This window comes from Haliotis asinina, chromosome 4 (genome assembly GCF_037392515.1).
Source record: "Haliotis asinina isolate JCU_RB_2024 chromosome 4, JCU_Hal_asi_v2, whole genome shotgun sequence".
Taxonomy (NCBI): Eukaryota; Metazoa; Mollusca; class Gastropoda; order Lepetellida; family Haliotidae; genus Haliotis; species Haliotis asinina.
The window spans coordinates 49,431,582-49,452,403 of NC_090283.1; the positions used below are offsets into that span (position 1 = coordinate 49,431,582).

A 20,822-nucleotide genomic window follows, 5' to 3' on the forward strand; every position below is an offset into this window, starting at 1 on the left:
TAGTTTATTCCCATAGACGGATAAAAGAAAAGGAATGACAGACTGGTGCACAATTCGTCACTAATAAGACCAGTAATATAACGAAATGTGTGTCGTATGATTGTGAAGATACGAGTTATTACCATACGCCATTGTGTCAGGAATCACCGCTTATCAAACATGGCTACCGGGAAAAACACGGAACCCAAAAACTCTTGTTATTTTACAATGGCGCTATATCATACGCATATTAGTATTTACTACACACACACACACACACACACACACACACACACACAACACACAACACACAAACACGGATAGAGAGAGAGAGTGGGAGAGAGAGAGAGTTTATTAATATGGGCATGATATTGCGCTGAGTACATCATACGCATATTAGTATTTATTTTATCGGAGTCAGTCAATGTTGATATGATATTATTGAATGTTTTGAGAGTGCATCTTCCTTACAACCATAGTTATTCGGAATGTAGTCGCTTTTGAAAGATGATTGGTGTATGGCATGTAATTTGCATGTATACGACTTTCATTTTAAAACAAACGACTAGAAACAAACACTAACAAATGTGTGATGCAAGATTAATGTTCCAATGATTTCTCGACCTTTTTGAAAAAACGTCAAAATCAAGGATGGGGCCCTGTGCACATGTGTGGGGCTACTGCGTTGTGCACGTAATATCCTGCATTAGGAATAAACGTTGTATTTAGCGAGCCCAAACACACGAGCGTGATAACCTATTTGTCATACAATGTCATACTTACTTAATAATTTTTAAAAAATAAGATTTCATTTCCCGCAGATCAGGAAACTAAATTTCATGGGATCTGCCTGCATATCGATGACGTCACAAATATGTGTGTAGTATTACGTGACGTCACACGCTCGGTGACGCAAGTTTGTTGAGTGCGTTACATCATCTAGTTCCCAGTAAGCTTTATGTTAAAGAACGCATTGTTGTCAACACATCAGGTTACGTTTGAAAAATAACCAAACAAAAACTTCCTAAAGTTTCAATTACCCCCGAACATCAACTACACTGAATGTAGGCGTGCCATTGTGCACCTACATTCCTATACCGTCCTGTCGCTAACACTGACAGTCGGTCGAGAAACTGTCTTTGGTATCTTCACAAGCCTATGGATTCCTATATTCGCTTCATTATCTACTCAATCTATCATAACCAGACACGAATTTTCTGGGATCAAAGGACTCACAGTACCGAAGCCACGGCCGTCAATCCGCACATGATCACAGACCCTTGACGTCATGTTTGTTTACACTGTGAAAGTAGTCCCTAAAATTTGCATATGACTTGCCTAATTTGCATCTATATCCGTATATGACCCCAACGGAAACGAAAATATCCGTTAACTTCATTCTGTCGATAACTGCCATTGTATGATATATATTGATTACAACATTTTTCAGTGCATGAAAGATTAGAATAGTTATTTCAGATTTTAGACACTTTAATACAGAGTAGGAGACTGGACCAAGAACTGTTTGTTATGAAAGTCGACTGATGTGCAAAATTGTGAATGGTGTCATGGTGAAATAACATCAGAACAACGACATATGACAAAACACAACAAAAAACAAAAACTAAAAAAAATAAAAAAAAAAAAAAAAATAACATTGGCAACCTGGACCTGGAAAAATACAAACGACACGACTGTGGCTGGTTAAAACGTGTTTAAAGAGCTCATACATAAACTTGAGGATGTGCTAAAATTATGTCTAAGGTTGTTCTTGTGATTAGTTGGATATTATTAGGTTATGTATACATATTCCTTTCTCCGTGCCGCTTATTTCTATGAGTGTATCGCGTATCATTGCATGTGAGAGGGGTCATCATTATACATGTGCTCATTAAAACCATTTAGCTTCATGAAAAATATGAAAAGTTTGCAATTAATTTGATAACAAAGATTCAATTCGTAAATAAAATATCAAAACCGAGCTGTCATTTCTGCGTTCTGAAATTATACGTCAGTATGAGTAAACAAGGCATCTAAGCTGTTCTCACACAAAGAGCCATGTTGATGTCATTTGTGTGTATAAAAGTGTGCATTCACTTTATTCGATTTAATTTCTCTTAGAGCCACGAGACACAAGAAGGTCATACAGTGGCCAGTCTTGGTATTGTAGCTTTGTCTCTTGTGTTAAAATTGACAATATGGTGCGACAGAACGTGTCCCGCCAATCCAGTTTCACCTCAGAGAAGAGGCTCCCTGGAGAAGTGTGTTTCCATTTTATCTTGTAATGACAGATCAGCTCCATTCCTCACTAGTAAGTCAACCACATCTATGTAACCATTCCTTTCTGCCATATTTACTGCTGTCCTATCGTATCTGTCTTTGCTGTTGATATCGACTGTCTCCTTTGAGAGAATATTCTGAACAATATCCTTATGTCCACCAAGACAAGCAAAATGAAGTATGTTGTTTCCGCTCTTGTCTGTCAGTGATAAGCTGGCTCCCTTACTCACAAGAACGTCAAAAACATCTTTTTGGTTCTGATGTACCGCCCACATAAGTGGTGTTCTCCCATATGTATCCACACAGTTTATATCCACCTGTCCTTCTGACAAGATTTTTTTCACACGAAATACGTCTCCCCAATAACTTGCGTCGTGTAGATCAGTACGCCATTTGCCAGTTGCAAGAACTTGTTTCAGTATACCTAGGCACCAGAAATCAAGACCTATTTGAACAATGTAATCATCTCAGTTTGTAAGACTAAAACTCTAAACACATAAGCAGTTGACTACTTGAGAAATTTTTGCTGTGATAACTAACTCGGACACCCTTAACAAATGCCCCTCGTAATTTACGAGGAGTTAAACTAGAAAGAAAAATGAAAACATTTTGAAGAATGAAACCTGTCATGATGGACAGTAAAAATACTAGGGCATCACAGGTATGGGTATATAACTAGCACGGAAAAGTAAAACATTCTAGTAATTAAAGCAGGCAATATTAAACATTAGATCGCCAACAAACGAACGTACATCACCATAATAGGGACCATGGGGACTTACTGTACCTTTGCTACCTACATGGACCCTAGCTGGATTTACATCATCCCTTCAGTCGCTGAAGAGTGTATGAAATGCTTGCTAGAATTAAGATAGCATGAATACTACGATTAAAAACCTGGTAGACTTAATTTTACATCGAATGTTTGGGGACTTACGTCTTAATAGTATTGGAATGAGTGAGTTAAAATTTTACATTGCATCGGCAATATTACAGCTACGTGGCGATGAAAACAAGGTAATCAATTTATCTATCTGTCGACAGAGGACAGTAAAACTAAGTAGACTGTCACAATGTGAACTAGCAACTAAATCTAAAATACTGTAAATGTAAAGGGTGATACAATATAAAAACAGGCTATAGCTCGAGAACAAGTGAAAGTAGATCACCATAGTAACAGTATTAGAAATCACAGCATCATCGTTGAAATGCCATTATTAAATTGTTTATCGTACGATACATTCTATTACATATGGCACACATGGAAATCCACCTGCCACTTAATGTCAATATTTGCACGAGAAGCTGCAAGTCGCTCTATCCATGGAAAGTGGAGGACAACATACTGATGTCTTCACTCTTCAGATACTTGTTTGAAGTCGCAGCTTAGATTAGACGATTTTTGACATTTGCTTAAAGGGGGTCAGTCACCAGAAATGACCTTCGCGCATTGGTTCTGCACTGGACGTGTTCTGCACTACAAGTAACACTACTGATATATGCATTGTATGTTGTGGTTTTACCAAATTACAGTCGACGATAGTTGCAAGTTGGCATACGCAATTACACTTGTACAATTGTACTTCAAGGACTGGCATACAGGACCTTGGGCCCATTTGAAACCAAGCTTGTTATTGGTCTCCACCAACTCACTTGTACGATACAACCAACAGCAACTGGTTTGAAGGTTGCATGGATCGTATCCCCAAATCGCACTTCAATGTTCACGAAGAAGCAGGAAAATATCCTATCAAAATTAAGTCGTTCACTCCGAAAATATAGTTCCATCAACCGGTAAACGAACCGAAAAATTGAACCGTAGCCACAAATTTGTTATTTCTATATATATGTGAGGAATATGGATGCTGAATATGTACAGTTGAACTTCTCGTGATTGGTATGCTTACATTATCATATGTAGTCAAAATGCATTTTTGTGTGTTGGTTTCGTGCAAGATCGTGCCTGACCATACAGACGTGGGTGCGGAGGTAGTATTTATTACTTTCTCTTCTATGTACAGTTTTGCAAAATAATTTGAGTAGATGGGTGCGTTTTGTATATGAGAAAAGTATATGTATGATTTTTCAGAGTTTTTGCGGTTCTACTTTCGAAGGGTGCCAAGTGATTATCCCCCAGAGAGGGTACATAAAGCCACGTTATTCAGAGTATATCTATTCCTACCACGTTGTTATTCACAGATGATGTAATCCTTTAATCCGTAGCTATAATTGTCACTATCATTTACATATGAAGTGATGCTCTAAATCTATCTGAGGTCCATTCGGGTAACAAAGTACTAATAATAATGCACTTATATAGAGATAAGTAGCCATCTGACTAGTTGCTCACTGGCCGCTGTAATCAGAATCTGATGATTATTACCCCGGATAACCCAAGGATGTCACCGGGTACCCAATTTCTGCTGGGTGAACAGAGGCAAATTTGAACAAACTCACTTCGCTATGGAAGTGCCTCGTTGTGGGGCAGGAGGTACATGCCAAACACGGCCACCCATACAAGGATCGTTCGAGCTCGACGGTGCTGAACTTCAACTGACGGTGACCTGAGCACTACGCACATGACCACTCGCCACCACTCGCGATTACGAACTGATTCTTGCGTTATATGCTTCTGTATAGAAATGTTGTTTTATGCGTAGAGCGATTGCCTAATGTTTTACTCTCCTTTGTCGACATGTATTCACATCGCCGAAGATTATCATTATACAATTCTCAGTGTCACCATATTACTAAAATACTCTTGATGTGACTTTAAATTGCAAACCACTCACCCTAATGTTTCCGATGTATGGCACGCCTGAAACAAATGCAAAATGGAACATGAACTTGGTGTCATACATTTCATCAAAATATTAGAGATGATTAAATATTATCATGATAAAATCTTTTTATAGACTATTGTTGAAATGGAACTGCCAATTCAGTGACAAAATACTGTAAAACAACCGCGAGGCCTGTCACATGTGAATTGACCATAAACAAAACAAGGCTAGCCGTATCCTTTCCCCTCCCCTTTCCTCCTTCTGCTTGGACACGGCACTAAATAGACTTGACCAAAAGTCTAGAAGGTATTGACATTGCTGGCGACATTGCCCTGCTCGCTCAACTTTACCAGACATCAAAAGCAAACCGCAAGACCTTGCCACAGCAGGAGAAACGATTGACTTGAAGATCAACACCGAGAAGACCAATATCCTTAAGATCAATGCAAAATCTACACGACCACTAAGACTGCAAGTCACAGTATCGACTAATTTCAAGAAGTCTCCTATTTTAGAAGCAATATCACAGCCGACGCCAGCATGTACACTCAAGAATACGCAAAGCTTGGTAATTGTTTAGTTTACTGGAGAATATCTAGAGGTCAAAGTCAATCAACACAATTACCAAACTGCGACTCTTTAAGTAAGAGCAACAATCTTGGTGTTTTATTCCGCGTCTCAGAATCCTGGAATGTACCCCATCTACAACAAACTAAACCAAACGTCTCAAAAGAACACTATGTTTCTGATTACAGAATTGTTTTGTCCAGACCTAATTACTGACAGACCGCCCCCGTATAGCCGGAATATTACTGAGCGGGGCATTAAGAACGCAAACAACTAACCCTCTTACTAACCACTATGTCAAGCGAAGAACTGTCCAAGCAGACGTTCATGTTCCCACTATCCCTCGAGATGCCTTATTTTCTCTTATGTCCATCACCTCGTTGCTAACAGTATCTTATCGCCCAATAAAGCACCTATGCACATCACTCCCTATTGGCTGCCAGTCAACATCCTTATAATTCCACATGTATACAACCATGTACATCTTGAACATCTACCTAATTATATTAATCCTGTATCCTATCTGTGTTATCAACCTCTTCTGTTGTATAAACAACACATTTTCGTCTCAGACATCCCTTCTATATAACGGCAGTAGAATCTATGTCGAAACGTCGCCTATACGGATTAAAGCAGTTGTAGATCAATAAAATAGTCCTCATCCTTCATCTACCCAACTTCTAGAAATGCTAATCAAAGAAGTAGACTCATATCAACCAAGTCACCGAAGCTGATTATCCGAACCATTATGTAACCTTCCTTGGTCCGACAGTGTCCAAATCCTTTGAAAAAGATGACTTGACAGATTTTATGCTTTGTCCTATGCACACGACAAAACAAATCTAAACTTTGCGTTTTGGTTCGAGTGTTGAATAAAAGGTCCATCAAGCTTGTAAACAAGTGTACACATAATCTCGCGCCTGAGACAGTGTCATTTGTACTGTTCGTACGAGTACATCTACTTTTATGTTTAATACTTTTATTTTTATCAAGCGATAACAAAACGGCCGGGAAAAATCTCTTAAGGACAATGCACTCCTGTGATTGATAAATGTATCTTGACAAACGATCAAGATAGAATGACACACAATAAACCACCAAACGAGATCAGAGATGCATTTGGAGAGTTCTGACGGCCGTCATGAATTGCGGGGAAGGGTCCAAATTCTGAATTCTCAAGGAAGTATATTGTACACAGATAGATAGCAATTCACAGCAAATAAGAGTGACGTTATATTTTTTTTAACCTGAATGTGATAATTCGAATCGAATAGGAACTTACAAACGCACGACGATGACGATGACGAAGGCGATGACGATGACGATGATTAACGATAAGGTGAGGATGGGGAGAGTAGTGTCTTGCTTGTGTGACTGTGTCCTTTCTGGTGGATCTTCTGTTGGTGTTTCGGTTGATATCTCTAGATGAGGTGCAGAATTCAATAACAGTTCTGTATGTTGAATGCTCTCCAAACAAATTTAAGTTAGAGGAAGTTAATAGATTGTGACGCCGATTTAAACAGCTAATTGTATGAAAACATATGAGGAATAACCGCTGCTAGTTTGTTTGCTAAACACCACACGAAGAAACATTAGAGCTAATGGCGGCGAGGTGCACAAAATAAGATCGAGTTTGGATCAAATAATCCAGATAATCATAAATATTGATCTAGTATAATGCAATGTGCGTGAACGAGATTGACCACCCGATCCCGTTAGTCGCGAATGCTAGAACTGATGCAATTCCCAACTGATGTTTTACACGTTGGTGAAACAATGGCCGTGATGCTGACAAACACACTTAATTCCCCCGTGTTCCCCTGAATCTAAAATGTTTCATTGGAATATCAACATGATTATATTATATGTTTTACAGAATTATGCATGGCATAATTGAAAAGGCATATTACGTGAAAAGTGCTAGTATGGTGGAATGTTAAGATATTTCTACAATGTGACTTTGTCAGATGTATAGTAGCCATCTGTAATTTCTGGAGAACACAGAGATGCATCTTTGACTCCTATGATGTAAAGTGTTTTTACTGTAGATATGTAAACACGGCTAAAAACAGTTGCAGTCATAACAACTAACATTGCAGCTACAGCCCGGCACATATTCTCCCATATGCAGCACACATCTTGGTAAACATGTGTAATAGTTAGTGTGATAACTTGGTTGTTTCCGATTTCTGTTTTGTCAATGAAAGCACGATTATACAAACTTTGTTATTTTACCTATGTATTCTTCACACAGATATCCTCTGTAGTTTTCTGTGCAACCGTTCGTGCACTGTCCAGTTTGTTGAAAACATACACGATCCACGCAATTCTTGCTACAAGGAAAATTGCATTGGCTGCCCCACCGTCCAGAGACACAACTAAGTGAGCAGTCTCCAGTGTCTTTATCGCAATATCTTTCTTTGTTGACATGGGCGCGACAGTTGACATTGCAATGCTTGTCACAAAGCTCTCCATACAACCCCGGGGGACAAGGGTTTACGCAAAATATTCCTGGTACTGCAACACATGAATTATTCACTTTGAACCAAATCAACAGTCACAAATAATAAATCCGAGATTAACCAGTCTTGCATATCTGTGCAATGCTCACTTGGAGCACAAGGAAACATCTGACTGGATTAATGGAAAACAGCTATAAGATCAGACATTTTCCCATTACGTCAGCACTTGTTACCAGTAGCCCCGCCAAAGTAATGTACGTGTTAAATAATTTAAACTACACAAACGTATGTCAAGCCACTGAGACTGGCTAAGCAGAAAAATAGTAGAGATAGCAGCAGCTGCACTGCCATGTCTGTAATTTGAAGCATAAATATAAAACATTCTTCTAAGGTGAACGGGTGAGCTAAACCTCCAAGTCACATCGGCAACATTTCAGTCATATCGTGACTAAAACATGTTATAGATTTATAACTTTTAAACACCTGTCAATGAAAAATTGTATAAGAACTAGACTATCACAGATATATTGTAAACTAGTAATTAAGGATACAATATGAAAACAGGCTATAGATCATCTGCTACGGGTTTACTTCTGTCTTTCTATATTATTATTCTTTGATATTACATATGGCGTGTTCACATTACAACTACTGTTATCTTTTTAATATGTTTCCATCCTCGACTGGCCAAAATAACGACATACTCACCAAATACTACGAAATATAGGTAGACAGAGGTCATGTCAGTTGTTAATCTTTGCTCTCTTCTCTTGAAAAAGATAAAACATACTTGAGGCTGCAACATATAACTCACGATGGAACTCAGTACAGAAACGACGTATATATCCACATGGAGAATTGTGTTTAGAAAACGACATTATTTGCGTATTCAATTTTATATATGTGTACATTTATGTCATCTTTTCTGGATTTTATCATTTTGCATTACTGTATTCGAATGATTTGATGTCCAATGGTGACCCAATAGTTGACAACAAAATGTAAAAAAGTAACCCTTGGGTCTCTATGTCTTTCTAAGACTATTTGTAAGAGATGCAAGCCGCTATGCGTGTGTCTACACTTTTAATGTGTGTATTTGGAAAGTTTATTATATATTTGAGAGCTTTTTACATGGCGTTTGCAACGGCTGATTCTGCGTGGAAACAGAGCTGGTAATCGAGAAGATATTGTTCTGATCCATTGACTCTGGCACAAGCAGCGGCACCTCCATCATTGGATCCATCCATAAATATAGTCATGTAGGTATTTTTAATTGATCAAATTGTGTGTACTGTAATTGATTGAATTTCGGACTTCTTACATGTGCTCAATGTTAGTTCTACTTATTGCCTCACCAACTACGAAGGAGGAGGAAAAGGAAAAGGAGATATATACTCATGGAAAAATTTAAGGGAACGCATGAAATAACTGTGACTTTAATCTTTGAAACATTAAGAAAAAAGTTCATACAGATGAAAAGGCTTATGTCAAGTGATGAAAATCAATATCGGGTGTGTCCCTCATGTCTCTGGAGAACTGCTTGGCATCGTCGTGGCATGCTGCGAATGAGTGTACGGATGGTACCAATCGAAATTCTACGCCATTCTTCCTGGAGAGCCACGAAAAGTTCATCCAAATTGTTGGGTTGAACAGGTCTGTCCCGAACATTGCGGCCAAAAACATCCCAAAGATGTTCGATGGGGTTAAGGTCAAAACTTTTAGCCGGCCATTGCAACACCCGGACACCTGCAGCCCTCAGTCTGTCCTCACAAACATGAGCGATGTGAGGGCGGGCATTGTCATGCTGGAACTCGAACATTCGAACCACAAAAGGGGATCACAATCAGGTTCAAGATCTCGTCACGATATCATACACCTGTTATCCTGCCATCAGCACGCACAAGATCTGTTTTGTGGTTAAGGGGAAACCCGCCCAACACCATAACAGAGCCCTCTCCATAACGATCATGCTGTTTGATGGTGCAGGCACTGTGACGTCCCCAACGCGTCTCCAAACTCGAATTCGACCGTCATTATGGTCTAGTGTGTACCTGCTGTCATCACTAAACATGGTGTATCTCCATTGACGTACGGTTTTCCTCCAAGGTTCCGTGCCCTCTGCAGTCTCAGGCGCTTGTGTTGCTAAGTCATGTTGATTCCAACCAACAGACGGTGTTTTTTTAGACCAGCCGATTTAAGGCGATGGCAGACTGTACGTGAACAAATTCTGACGTTTGTTCTTCTCCTGAATTCCGTATTGATTTTGGAGGAGGATTTGAACCTGTCGCGCAGAGCAATAAGGCGTAGGGTCCGGTCATCCCGTGTTGTGATTTTCTTTTTCCGTCCCCGACCACGCCTCATTTTGACGTCACCAGTCGCTCTATAGAGATTCCAAAGTGGATATCACGCTAACAGATTTGTGAAAAGTTGTTGCAACCTGTCGTAATGAGCTTCCACCATTAACCATGCCAATTGCCTCCCATTTCTATGCCAAAGTTAAGTACTGTCTCGCCATGTTAACAATGTTTTTAACCGTTGTGTTTGACAGTGCACAAGGATGTAGTAAAGATAGGATGCATGTAAGGCATTATGGTGACTTTGAGTTAACTGCTTTTCACGAAAACACACGGCGCTGAAGTTAGTAAACAGAAATTTTGAATTGCCCTAAGAAACATGTGTTCCCTTATTTTTTTCCATGAGTATATACTTTTTAGTTCAGTATTAGCAGTAGAAAGGACTGGTTTGATTCTTATTCCATGAGGTAGAATACGAGAAGTGAACGTTTTTAGTCAAGGTTACTTGATGCTTTTTAGACTGTTTGAATCGTTTCCATGGAAAGCATAAAAATATAAATGCCTTATGTCTGTAAACAGCAAAAGGCACCCCTTCAAGATCTCTGTCTCATATATCTGCCAGGATCTGTCGAAAAATACCAAATGGTTTTCGCGTTGTGATCCGGAAACGAATAGCAAAAGCCACCAGGTCTGCTTCACATATCTGGCAAGCGTTGCTGAAAAATATTGAGAAGCTTTCGAGTTGTGCTCCAGAAACAAAGCCCATCCCTCCCTATCTAGACTTGGTCCGAATCCCTTCCATGGAAAATGATAAATCACAAAAATCTGTAAATAGCAAAAGGCACCACTGTAGGGTCTGCCTCACATATCTGCCAATTTTTTCAGACAGACATTCAGAAGTTTTTGAGTTCTCCTCCGGAAACGAAGCCCATCCCTCCATTTTGATACAAAGTCCAAATCGTTTCATTGCAACCCTGAAAATGATAATAAATCACAAAAACCTGTAAATACCAAAAGGCACCAGTCTGGGGTCTGCTACACATCTTTCCATGGAAACGGAGAAAACAATAAATCACAAAAGTCTGTAAATAACAAAAAGGCACCACTTTAGGTTCTGACTGGCATATCTTCCAAGTTTTGAAGAAAAATATTGAACGGCTTTTGAGTTCTGCTCCGGAAACGAAGCCTATCCCTCCATTTTGAGACAAAGTCTGAAACGTTTCCATGGAAACTGAGAAAATAATCTATCACAAAAACCTGTAAATACCAAAAGGCACTACTGTAGGTTCTGACTGATATATATGCCCAGTTTTGCCGAAGATATTGAACGGGTTTTGAGTTCTTCTCCGGAAACGAAGCCCATCCCTCCATTTTGAGACGAAGTCTGAAATGTTTCAATGGACACTGAGAAAGTAATAAATTAGAAAAATCTGTAAATAGCAAAAGGCAGCACTTTAGTTTCTGACTGATATATCTATCAAGGTTTTGCAGAAAAAAATTGAACGGACCTACCCCGCCATTTGACTAAGATCGAAACGTTCCATAGAAAAAACAAACAAAAAAAATAAAAATGGCAAACATCTGTAAACAACCAAAGGCACAACAATAGTTTGAGATTACTGTATCTATCAATTATGGTCTAAAAATGTTGAACGGTTTTTGGGTTATGCTCCGGAAACAAAATGATATACGGACGGACGGATAGACAGACGAGGAGTCGACTATCCCCCCACCCCTACCCCCCGACGTAGCAGCTCGGACTACTCTAACATACACGAAAAGGCTGCTTGTACATACGGTAATATGTGATGACTCTATTTTAGAATTTCATATTACACAGGAGGAAATTTTAACCGACATTGAAGTACTGAGGTGTGGCAAATTCTCAGGAGTTCATTATTTTTTTTTCAATATACAGTGAGCATGGTTGTACCATATCTTACAGTATATCACATACAGTGTCATGTTTAAAAATGATTGCTTTCCAGAATCATGATCAGTCATTGCTCCTTTACATAAGAATGGTAATGTACACTCCAGGTATTTCCCTATTTATTTGGAAGCTTTAGCTATATATACTAAACAGGAGGTTAAGTTATTATTTTTGTGAAACATGTTAAAACTGTAGCGTCAGAGGTAGGTTTCCGTATTGATCACTTAACAATCCATAATACATGTATATCTATCCTTCGGTCATTTATCCAGAGGTTAAACTTTATTGTTGGTTCGAGGATTTTGCTAGGACATTCGATGATGTTTCTTTCAATATGGTTAACTCTCTACAGTCCATTTATATATCCGTAATATCTAGAGACAAATTGTGACAATTGGTTGTCCAGGCAATGTCATCTTGTAATGAAGAGAGGGATTGGGTAAACCTATGTGAGTATAGAACCTCGTTTTGGGTTATTCAGTGTATTGCCAGAGTGCCAGTACACGAATGCAATGGGGATAGTTGGGAGTCCCGGTCGTCAGACATCCTCTCACTCATAGACGTAGCAGCTCGGACGGACCAAGCGAGTATGTAACTTGATCACCCCCGACAATGCGGAACGGACGTCGTAATAAGTAACTGGCAATAGGACTTACTAAGAACTAAACCCCAGTTACGACAATACCAAACTGAAAAAAGTGTTTTAAACCCATGAAACTGCAATTGTGGTATGTGTGCACAGTAGTGTAAATTACACTTTTTAAGACACTCAAAGAGCGCTGATTGTGAATAAATAGGATTCTTACCTAAAATAGTTTTATTTGGAACCTTCAGTATTGAAAACAAAATGCCGCAATAGTTGCCTAAAGTAGTAGTAGGTGTGTGCACGGTATATCATCACCTGTGACTGTGTATCTCTTTTCTAAAAAGTATAAAACCTGTCGATAACAGATATTTAAAGGGTGCTGATCATGACAAACAGCATTCCAACTGAAAACAATGTTTATTTAAACGTAAAAGCAAAAGCGACATGGCGGCAAAAAAAGCTGATTTTAAACTGTTAACGTCATTTTTACCTTGGAGGTATAGAGACTGTGGGGATTATTCAAAGTTACAATAATGCACAACTACATATACTTCACGAACATTTGTAATAATTTGAGACGAAAACAATACGGATAATAAACTACACTTTCACAAACAATTCTCAACACAATATATCAATTTAAATAAACAAAAGTGTTAAAACTATTCACACTAGAATTTCATGTACATGAGATTTCCAATTTCTCATACCAGGCTTAGTAATTTGGTCAACACAACCATAACCAGGTGAACATTCAGCATCTCATAATATTCAAAGATTATTAAATAGGCATCTTTGTGCCTTGTCTTTGATTCATGGCACTTCACCAATAACTTTGTTATTACGTAAGCATATTTTTTCCGGCTACCTGATTGACCTAGAGGCGGTTACTGACTCCAACCCAGGTACGAACCAAAAGTCATATTGGCTTGTATTACTATGACGTCAAGCTAAGACATCATTCTAGTGTTTACTTTTCTTGACCCAATAGACTTGTTTTGGTTTTTAGAACGCATTATAGACTGGTGAATTCGATAAATACCTGCTTTTATGGACCGTCGAAAGAGAATATTATCCTCAGACTCGGTCAATAGGACTTTTCAGTTGTCCATTAAAACTGGTATTGAGCTCATCACCAGTCTATAATTGTTTACACCTGATTATGTTTGCCATTGAAACAACTTTCCTCGTCAGCAGACTTCCTGCAGCCACACGCAGCAGTGCCAGGAAGATTTTATCTCCAACATTTAGGAGATGCACATCTCGACAACCTCTTCTACTACAACTGGGAGCAAGATCCCAAGACACTCTGAGGCAGCCCATTGTATGTTTAGTCAGTTTATGCTTAAAATGAAATCTTCATATATCTCGATGATGATATGTGTTGTCACTAGACAGAGATTGACACAAACTTCACAGATCTATGAACCCCCATTCATACCATTGATAACAGGAGGGTGTAGCGTTTGTGTGGGATGGACTCATCCTTGTAAAGGCAAATCCACGTAAAATATCCATTTACAATTTGATTTCAGTATGATTTCATAACTTTTTAGCAATTCGAACCATTACTTTTAAAACATCATGTTCTGAATGCAACATATAGCTACGATTCACATAATTTCACTGATGTGTGAGGCATTCGTTTGCATAATAATGCGTTTGACGCATATTAATCATCTCCGGCGAAAGGGGGGTCATCGGCCCTATTATACTACTGAAATGAATGTTTGCAAAACGGTTGATTAATTTTTTGCAACGGAAGACCTGGTCTTCTTGTTTGCGTGAATCGGACCGATGAACCAACCTGAGTTCTCTGCTATAGAGATCTAGAAATATAACGAGAAAAAGAATATCTGCTCATATAGTTGAGCCATTAGTGATGTCTCTAGATAAAAACACGTTGTTCTATTCACTCTTACAAGAATGCCTTATGCCCTATGTCATATTAGGAGTAAGAGCATATGCTCATCTGGATGATCCTCATGACACAACTATACCATCAGACTGACATGACACTATGAACGTTGGCTCACATCTTGCCAGTAATCAGAAGTTTCACCTACATTTTTCTAAAGTGTAATTAGTTCTTATGATACGAGGATAGCTAGGATCTGAAGTTTTCGAATTGTTGTATTATGAATTCTAATTTTATCGTGGTGAGCATTCTGCTATACACCCTAAATGTGCACCCTCCTTTATCTGGATTAGTAGCACGACTGAATGTGAACTACTGAAACCAAGAAACCACCGTAGCTTTCATAAATGTCATTTTCACATAATGCTAGGCTGCAAGCCAGCTGCATAAGAAGATAAGTATTTTTATGATCTTGAGGCTTAACCGTACTGATAAAGATCGCCACAACAATCTCCGTTTGAAGTGTAATCTTAAAATTGATCATGAGCTCACCAATCTATGCCGACCGCCTCTCTCATCATAAACGTGATTCTGAAACAGACCTAGTGCGCACCTAAATATAATCACAGATCGTGACTCAACCGTCACATTCAAAGGTCAAAGACTGAGACATGTTATTTTATATGACAGACACGAAATGGGTCTCACATGACTATTATCATAACGATAATGTCTCATATGTTCAGCAGCTAACACAAGCGACAAACTGTGTTCCTCCATAATGATACAGATGTCGGTCAGACTGCACGTTATCAAGCACTCAAGCATGACCCATCAAAAAAAGATCACAGAGCTGTTCAATGAAAGTCGAGGTCACCCTAACCAACCGTTGCGACACACAACAAGTTATTGGGTATATCCGAAAACGAGGACACTTGGCTCGCGACGGGAGCATGGGGCACCGTGTTCATAACTACAAGCATATAACAAACGCCAAGCTCTAAAATTAAGTCTTCACAGGGTTTTGACATAAACATTCCTATTAACGCTTGGTACTGTTATCAATTGCGCATATTATTTATAGATCAACGATTTATAGATCCGCGAATACACCGTGCGCCCCTTTCCGGCTTTTGATAATACACGGATTCTCGTGGAATACATTCTTCTCCCGGAGAATATGCATATCGGCTTGCACGCTTCATGCTAAAGTAAAAATGCACCTGAACGATATTTGTTAGCACTTGACATATATAAATAGCACTGCCACTATCACCTTGACACATGTATGGAAATCCACGTATCCCGACAAAGCAAGTCGACTGAACTTGAAACTACTGTATCTGTACACTAAACAAACTCTTCAGTTGGAAGTGAAATGTAAATAACCAAACGAACGATTCTTGAGAGGGTGTGTGTCGGAGAGAAAGAGGGCATGAGGGAATGAGATGAGAGAATGAGAAAGAGAGAGAAAGCGTGAGAGAGAAGAGAATTAGCGCAGCGTGAGAAACAAGAGAAAGATCACAGCGTGAGAGAGAAGAGAGAATGAGAGCGGTGAGTGTGTGAGAGAAAGAGCATGTGTGGAAAAGAAAGCGTAAGAGAACGCCTGAAAGAGCGGTGTGAGAAAGACCATGAGTTCCGCCGAGACAGCCACGTGAGAGAGTGAGAAAAAAGAGAATGATAGGTGTGAGAGTGTGGATGGGAGAGCGTGGGTGGGAGAGAGAGCGTGAGAAAGAGTCAATGAGTGCTGTGAGAGATTGAGAAAGCGAGAGAGAGGAGAATATAAGAGCAGCGTGAGAGAGAAGAGAATAAGAGAGGTGTGTGAGAGTGTGTGTGAGAGAGAAAGCATTAGATAGAGAGCGTGAGAGAAAGAGAGCGGCGTGAGGGAAAGTGTGAAACAGTGCGAGGGAATGAGAGAGAGATAACAGTTACTGAAAGATTTAGTTTGGCGTTAAAACGCAGTTACCTCTCATGTCACAACTGCACAAGGAGATCCTCCATTGGTATAATCCATTTTTATTGACAAGTATTTATCGCTCCACTTGTCTGTTACGTCAGTTACTGGGTCCCAGTTGTTATGCGTGAAGTACAAAACGCGTCGCGTTTATATATGAGACGTGCTCAATGCAGGTCAGTTTTCAGGGTCATTCTCCATAACTACCTAGAATCACGCATATACGTGTACACCAATTTCTCTTTGAAAGGACAGGATGTAAACACATTGCTGTCGTCTTTCACAACAACACACAATTACATAAATATACACATGAATATACGTGTAGGTATATACATGCATATGTGCGGATAGATCGATAGATAAATCGTCCTCATTTCCTCTATAACTGAAGATACATACTTATGATTCAGCAAATGTGTCCGTGTGAGCACTCTCTCTCTCTCTCTCTCTCTCTCTCTCTCTCTCTCTCTTTTGCAACTATTCCTAACCTTCATATCAAACAGTTTACATTGAGACATAAGTGTGTGCCGAACACATTACAGTAGGTCTATTTTGAACTAATAAACACTATGGCAGTGCATCGTTCTACGTTTCAGGTTCTGTTATTGATTGTGGATTCTCAGCTTCTTGCCTTTAAAAAATCTTAACCGTTTACGGGGAAGTTTCCAAAATACAATAGTGTTTTGCAAAATCTATCAATCTTTGGGAAACATCTCTGCGTTGTTACTTCATAGTGTTGTGACTAACTACATCTATTCACTACACACTCAGCAGGCCAAAGTCTAGAGAAACACAATAACTGGCCCCATTTCATTTGTATCTATATCATGGTAGATATGTTCAGAGTTGCGTTGTTTCTGCACGTTTTCCGCCTCCTCCTCTTCTTCTTCAGCCTTCTCCAGAGAACTAATTGCTTCTTGGTGGTCGGAGGATCTATAATGAAACATCCAGTTTGTTGTCAGTGGTCCTCAAAACATGTGTGAACACAACTGCGACCTATTACGTATGTAATTGTACTGGAGTGAGGGGTTGACTTTATCCTAATTGTGCCTTTAGCAAATAGAAGCGTCAAAACTCTTTAAGCACTCAAAAGAAATTATCGATTGTAAAATTGTGTCTATATCATGAGCACGTATTTGTTTCATCGGTATTGCAATTGTGCGATGTTGTTTGTATTCAGGTCGAGTCTGGACAATCCGGTGATTATAAATAACCATAAATAACAACTTGCCTTCTGCTGCTGTAGTGTTACCTCTTAATCGAATTTATAAATTTGTGGCCACTAAAGGCCGAGAGTGAAAGTGAAGGATATTGGACCTACTGTCAAAGTTGGATTTATTAACTTATTGCTGAATACTGCACACGGAAATAGCCTACCTGCATGACAGTAATCTGCTTACATTGCACACTGTATCAGACAGTCAAGTGATCTTTATCAAGACAATTGGTCTACAGAACTTGAATGCAATGGTCCTATCAACCATGTCAACGAGACTGAAATCCCAATGCCATTAGACACGCTTAACAAACAAATGCAGGAGATTCAACGCGGTTATTACTCTGGAAATAGCAGTATGTCGAGGCGTAGAATATCAGTCTTAGAACGTACCGTCAGTGAGCAATACACAATCCCTGTCTGATGCCAGTGATAATCAGTGATAATCTTTTCATATACTACAGTGATAATCTTTTCAGATACTATCGTATACCATACTCTGACTTGTCTCAGACGTTACTCTGACTTGTCTCGACCCGTCATATGCTATTAATTTCGATCGATAGACATAGCGTGAAATCATGTTAGAACATTACACTTGTACGGCGGGGATGTTACAGTCGACCTTCTACTACACGGCCCGGTATTTGTTAAATAAAGATCATGACTGTCTCTGCAAGAAACCGAAAATCCAATCCCACATTTTCATACTGACCTTGAGTTGGACAGACCCTTGTTGTAACAAATGTAACACCCAGCCACTGCTACAAGCAAGAACGCTACCAGTGATAGAGCGCCGAGGATGATTACTCTGTCTAAAAGAAAACGAAAATGTCAGTTAGAAAAACAATCATTTCGTGCAGTACAAGGATCATGCAAGTGACGCGTGATAATATACAGACATTTCAGGTTTGCATGGATAATAGAAGACGTTCACAATTTTATTTTGACACATTAACAATTGAGTATTTTATCTTTGTGTGCAACATGTGTATTACGGAACACAGTAAGCACCGCTTGAAGAAAACTGTCATCATATTAGCAAACGAGAAATGGCTAAGGAAACACGTAATAAGGACAAACGTCAGTCACGGCTCATTATGTGAGAACGAAGTCAAGTGTCTGTGTCTTCCGCTAAGTCATTTGTGTATTTCTCTACGTCTATAACTGTCTTCAACTTTTTGTCATTTACCATCATCAAGTGTATGCTCAATCAATTCTCTCCCGTACCTTTTAATACCTTTCCAGATTCCCTTTACCAAAATCTGGTTCTGTCAGAATTGACTTTCAGTTTATTTTATCTGTGAAACTCTGAGGATTTAAAGACAGACAAAAATCAATATTTGATTAAATTACTTTAAACTGATGAGGTATATGTTTTTATATACGTGAATTCTTTGAATCTGATGAAATCCTTTTGAAAAATTATGATCCCTTCGAGGTTTGTGATGGAGACTCTTCCCGGTTGTGACAGCGTTTATTTCGATGACGATCGTGCCAGCATTTTTCAACCCATGCAGAATTGTTACGTTTTCTCTGTAGGGATCTGTAAGATAGACTTCTACAATAAGTGTGGAACCTTGAATCACACTAGTCCATGAGTCTGGCCCACCAGGATGATACTGTGTAACGCTCTGTTATTCTCATGGGTGACAAACATACTACCTGATCTGGTAACGGTGCAGTGTACATCCACACAGCATGGTCTACTGGCTCAAACGTCTCAGATGGTATCCTATTATTTATGAGTGAGTGAGTTAATATTTAACGTCACATCGGCAATATTTCAGCCATATCCTGATGACAGCGATTAGTTATAAAACAACATATTAAGTAATGGTACGTTATAAAGATCTCCCCCACAGGGTGTCATACCTCTTCGTGGTGTGGGGGAAGCAATGCCTTCGGTAGCAAAATGACACCATTCCTGCTCTTCCTCTTTTCCAGCTTTCCTGTCTACTTTCCCATGCTTTACCTTGAACTGTTCCTCTGATCCAGTCTTTTGTCCTGCTTTGCTGTCACTTTTGTTTTTGGCTATTCTATCCTATCCCTTTCCTTACCAACCCGTGGGGTTCCCGGGTTTAGAATTGGTCCCCAGTATCCTTATGCTGGTCGTAGAAGGCGACTGAAATGAGGCGGCCTGTTGGCCGTGGGCTGCAGCCTACTGTCGGGGGAAGATGGTTGTCTGGTGGTTGAGGGGTCAGGCCATTGGCAATTATATGACCTGGCCCCAACACACCACTTTGACCCGGACTTCCCCTAGAGGGGCGGCCAAGTGGGCTCGTCTTGGTCAATTGGCTGGTCACGCCATGCCCTAGGAAGTCATACTTTATTGTGGCCAACATATAGTGATTATTGCTGTGTATTAAATGTACTAAAGCTCAGACGTTTCTTTGCCACCATCTTCCTAGAAGGCGATGGCTCATGAGCCAAACTGTTGGTTTGAATTCGTTCAGTTTGAAGCTGAGAAAGGCTTGTTCTCTGATAGCGGGGAGGACTCTCCCTTTCTTCAGTGGATGACTGGGCAGACCTTACTTAGCAGTGTATATCATCCCTGTATCCCTGGTGCCAGTCTGCTGGAGATCCGCAGACAGTGGCACCGCCCTTGTTGGTGCTCGGTGGCGGGTGGGGAGCAGGGATGACGAACTTACTAAATCTCACCATGTCTTCCAAAACAACCGCCAAGAAAAGACATTTGTATTCTAGCTCATCCGACGAAGAAGTTGAAACAAATCCATTAAAGTCAAGTCACTGGCCCAAATTTATTGTCATTGAAGGTCAGGAATCTGCTGCAGTAAAACTCAACCCTTTTGCAGTAGAAAAGGCTATCAAAGGGATTGCAGGTGATGTTGACAACATTCGTAAGTTGAGATCTGGAGCCCTTCTTGTAGAATGTGCCAATAAACA

At 39.6% G+C, this 20,822-nt stretch overlaps 1 protein-coding gene across 1 annotated transcript in view; it reads right to left on the reverse strand.

Annotated features, from left to right (window-relative positions):
* LOC137280981 (uncharacterized) overlaps nt 1-16,800 on the reverse strand; it is a 228,091-nt gene extending 211,291 nt beyond the window's left edge. Inside the window, exons 1-5 of the mRNA XM_067812150.1 lie at nt 16,709-16,800; nt 8,780-8,840; nt 7,828-8,126; nt 6,896-7,028; nt 113-2,683 (exon numbers count right to left, since the gene is read on the reverse strand). Coding sequence (XP_067668251.1) covers nt 2,217-2,683; nt 6,896-7,028; nt 7,828-8,126; nt 8,780-8,813 — 933 coding nt within the window. The 5' untranslated portion in view covers nt 8,814-8,840; nt 16,709-16,800 and the 3' untranslated portion in view covers nt 113-2,216. The remainder of the gene's footprint in view (nt 1-112; nt 2,684-6,895; nt 7,029-7,827; nt 8,127-8,779; nt 8,841-16,708) is intronic.
* Nucleotides 16,801-20,822: the final 4,022 nt, after the last annotated feature.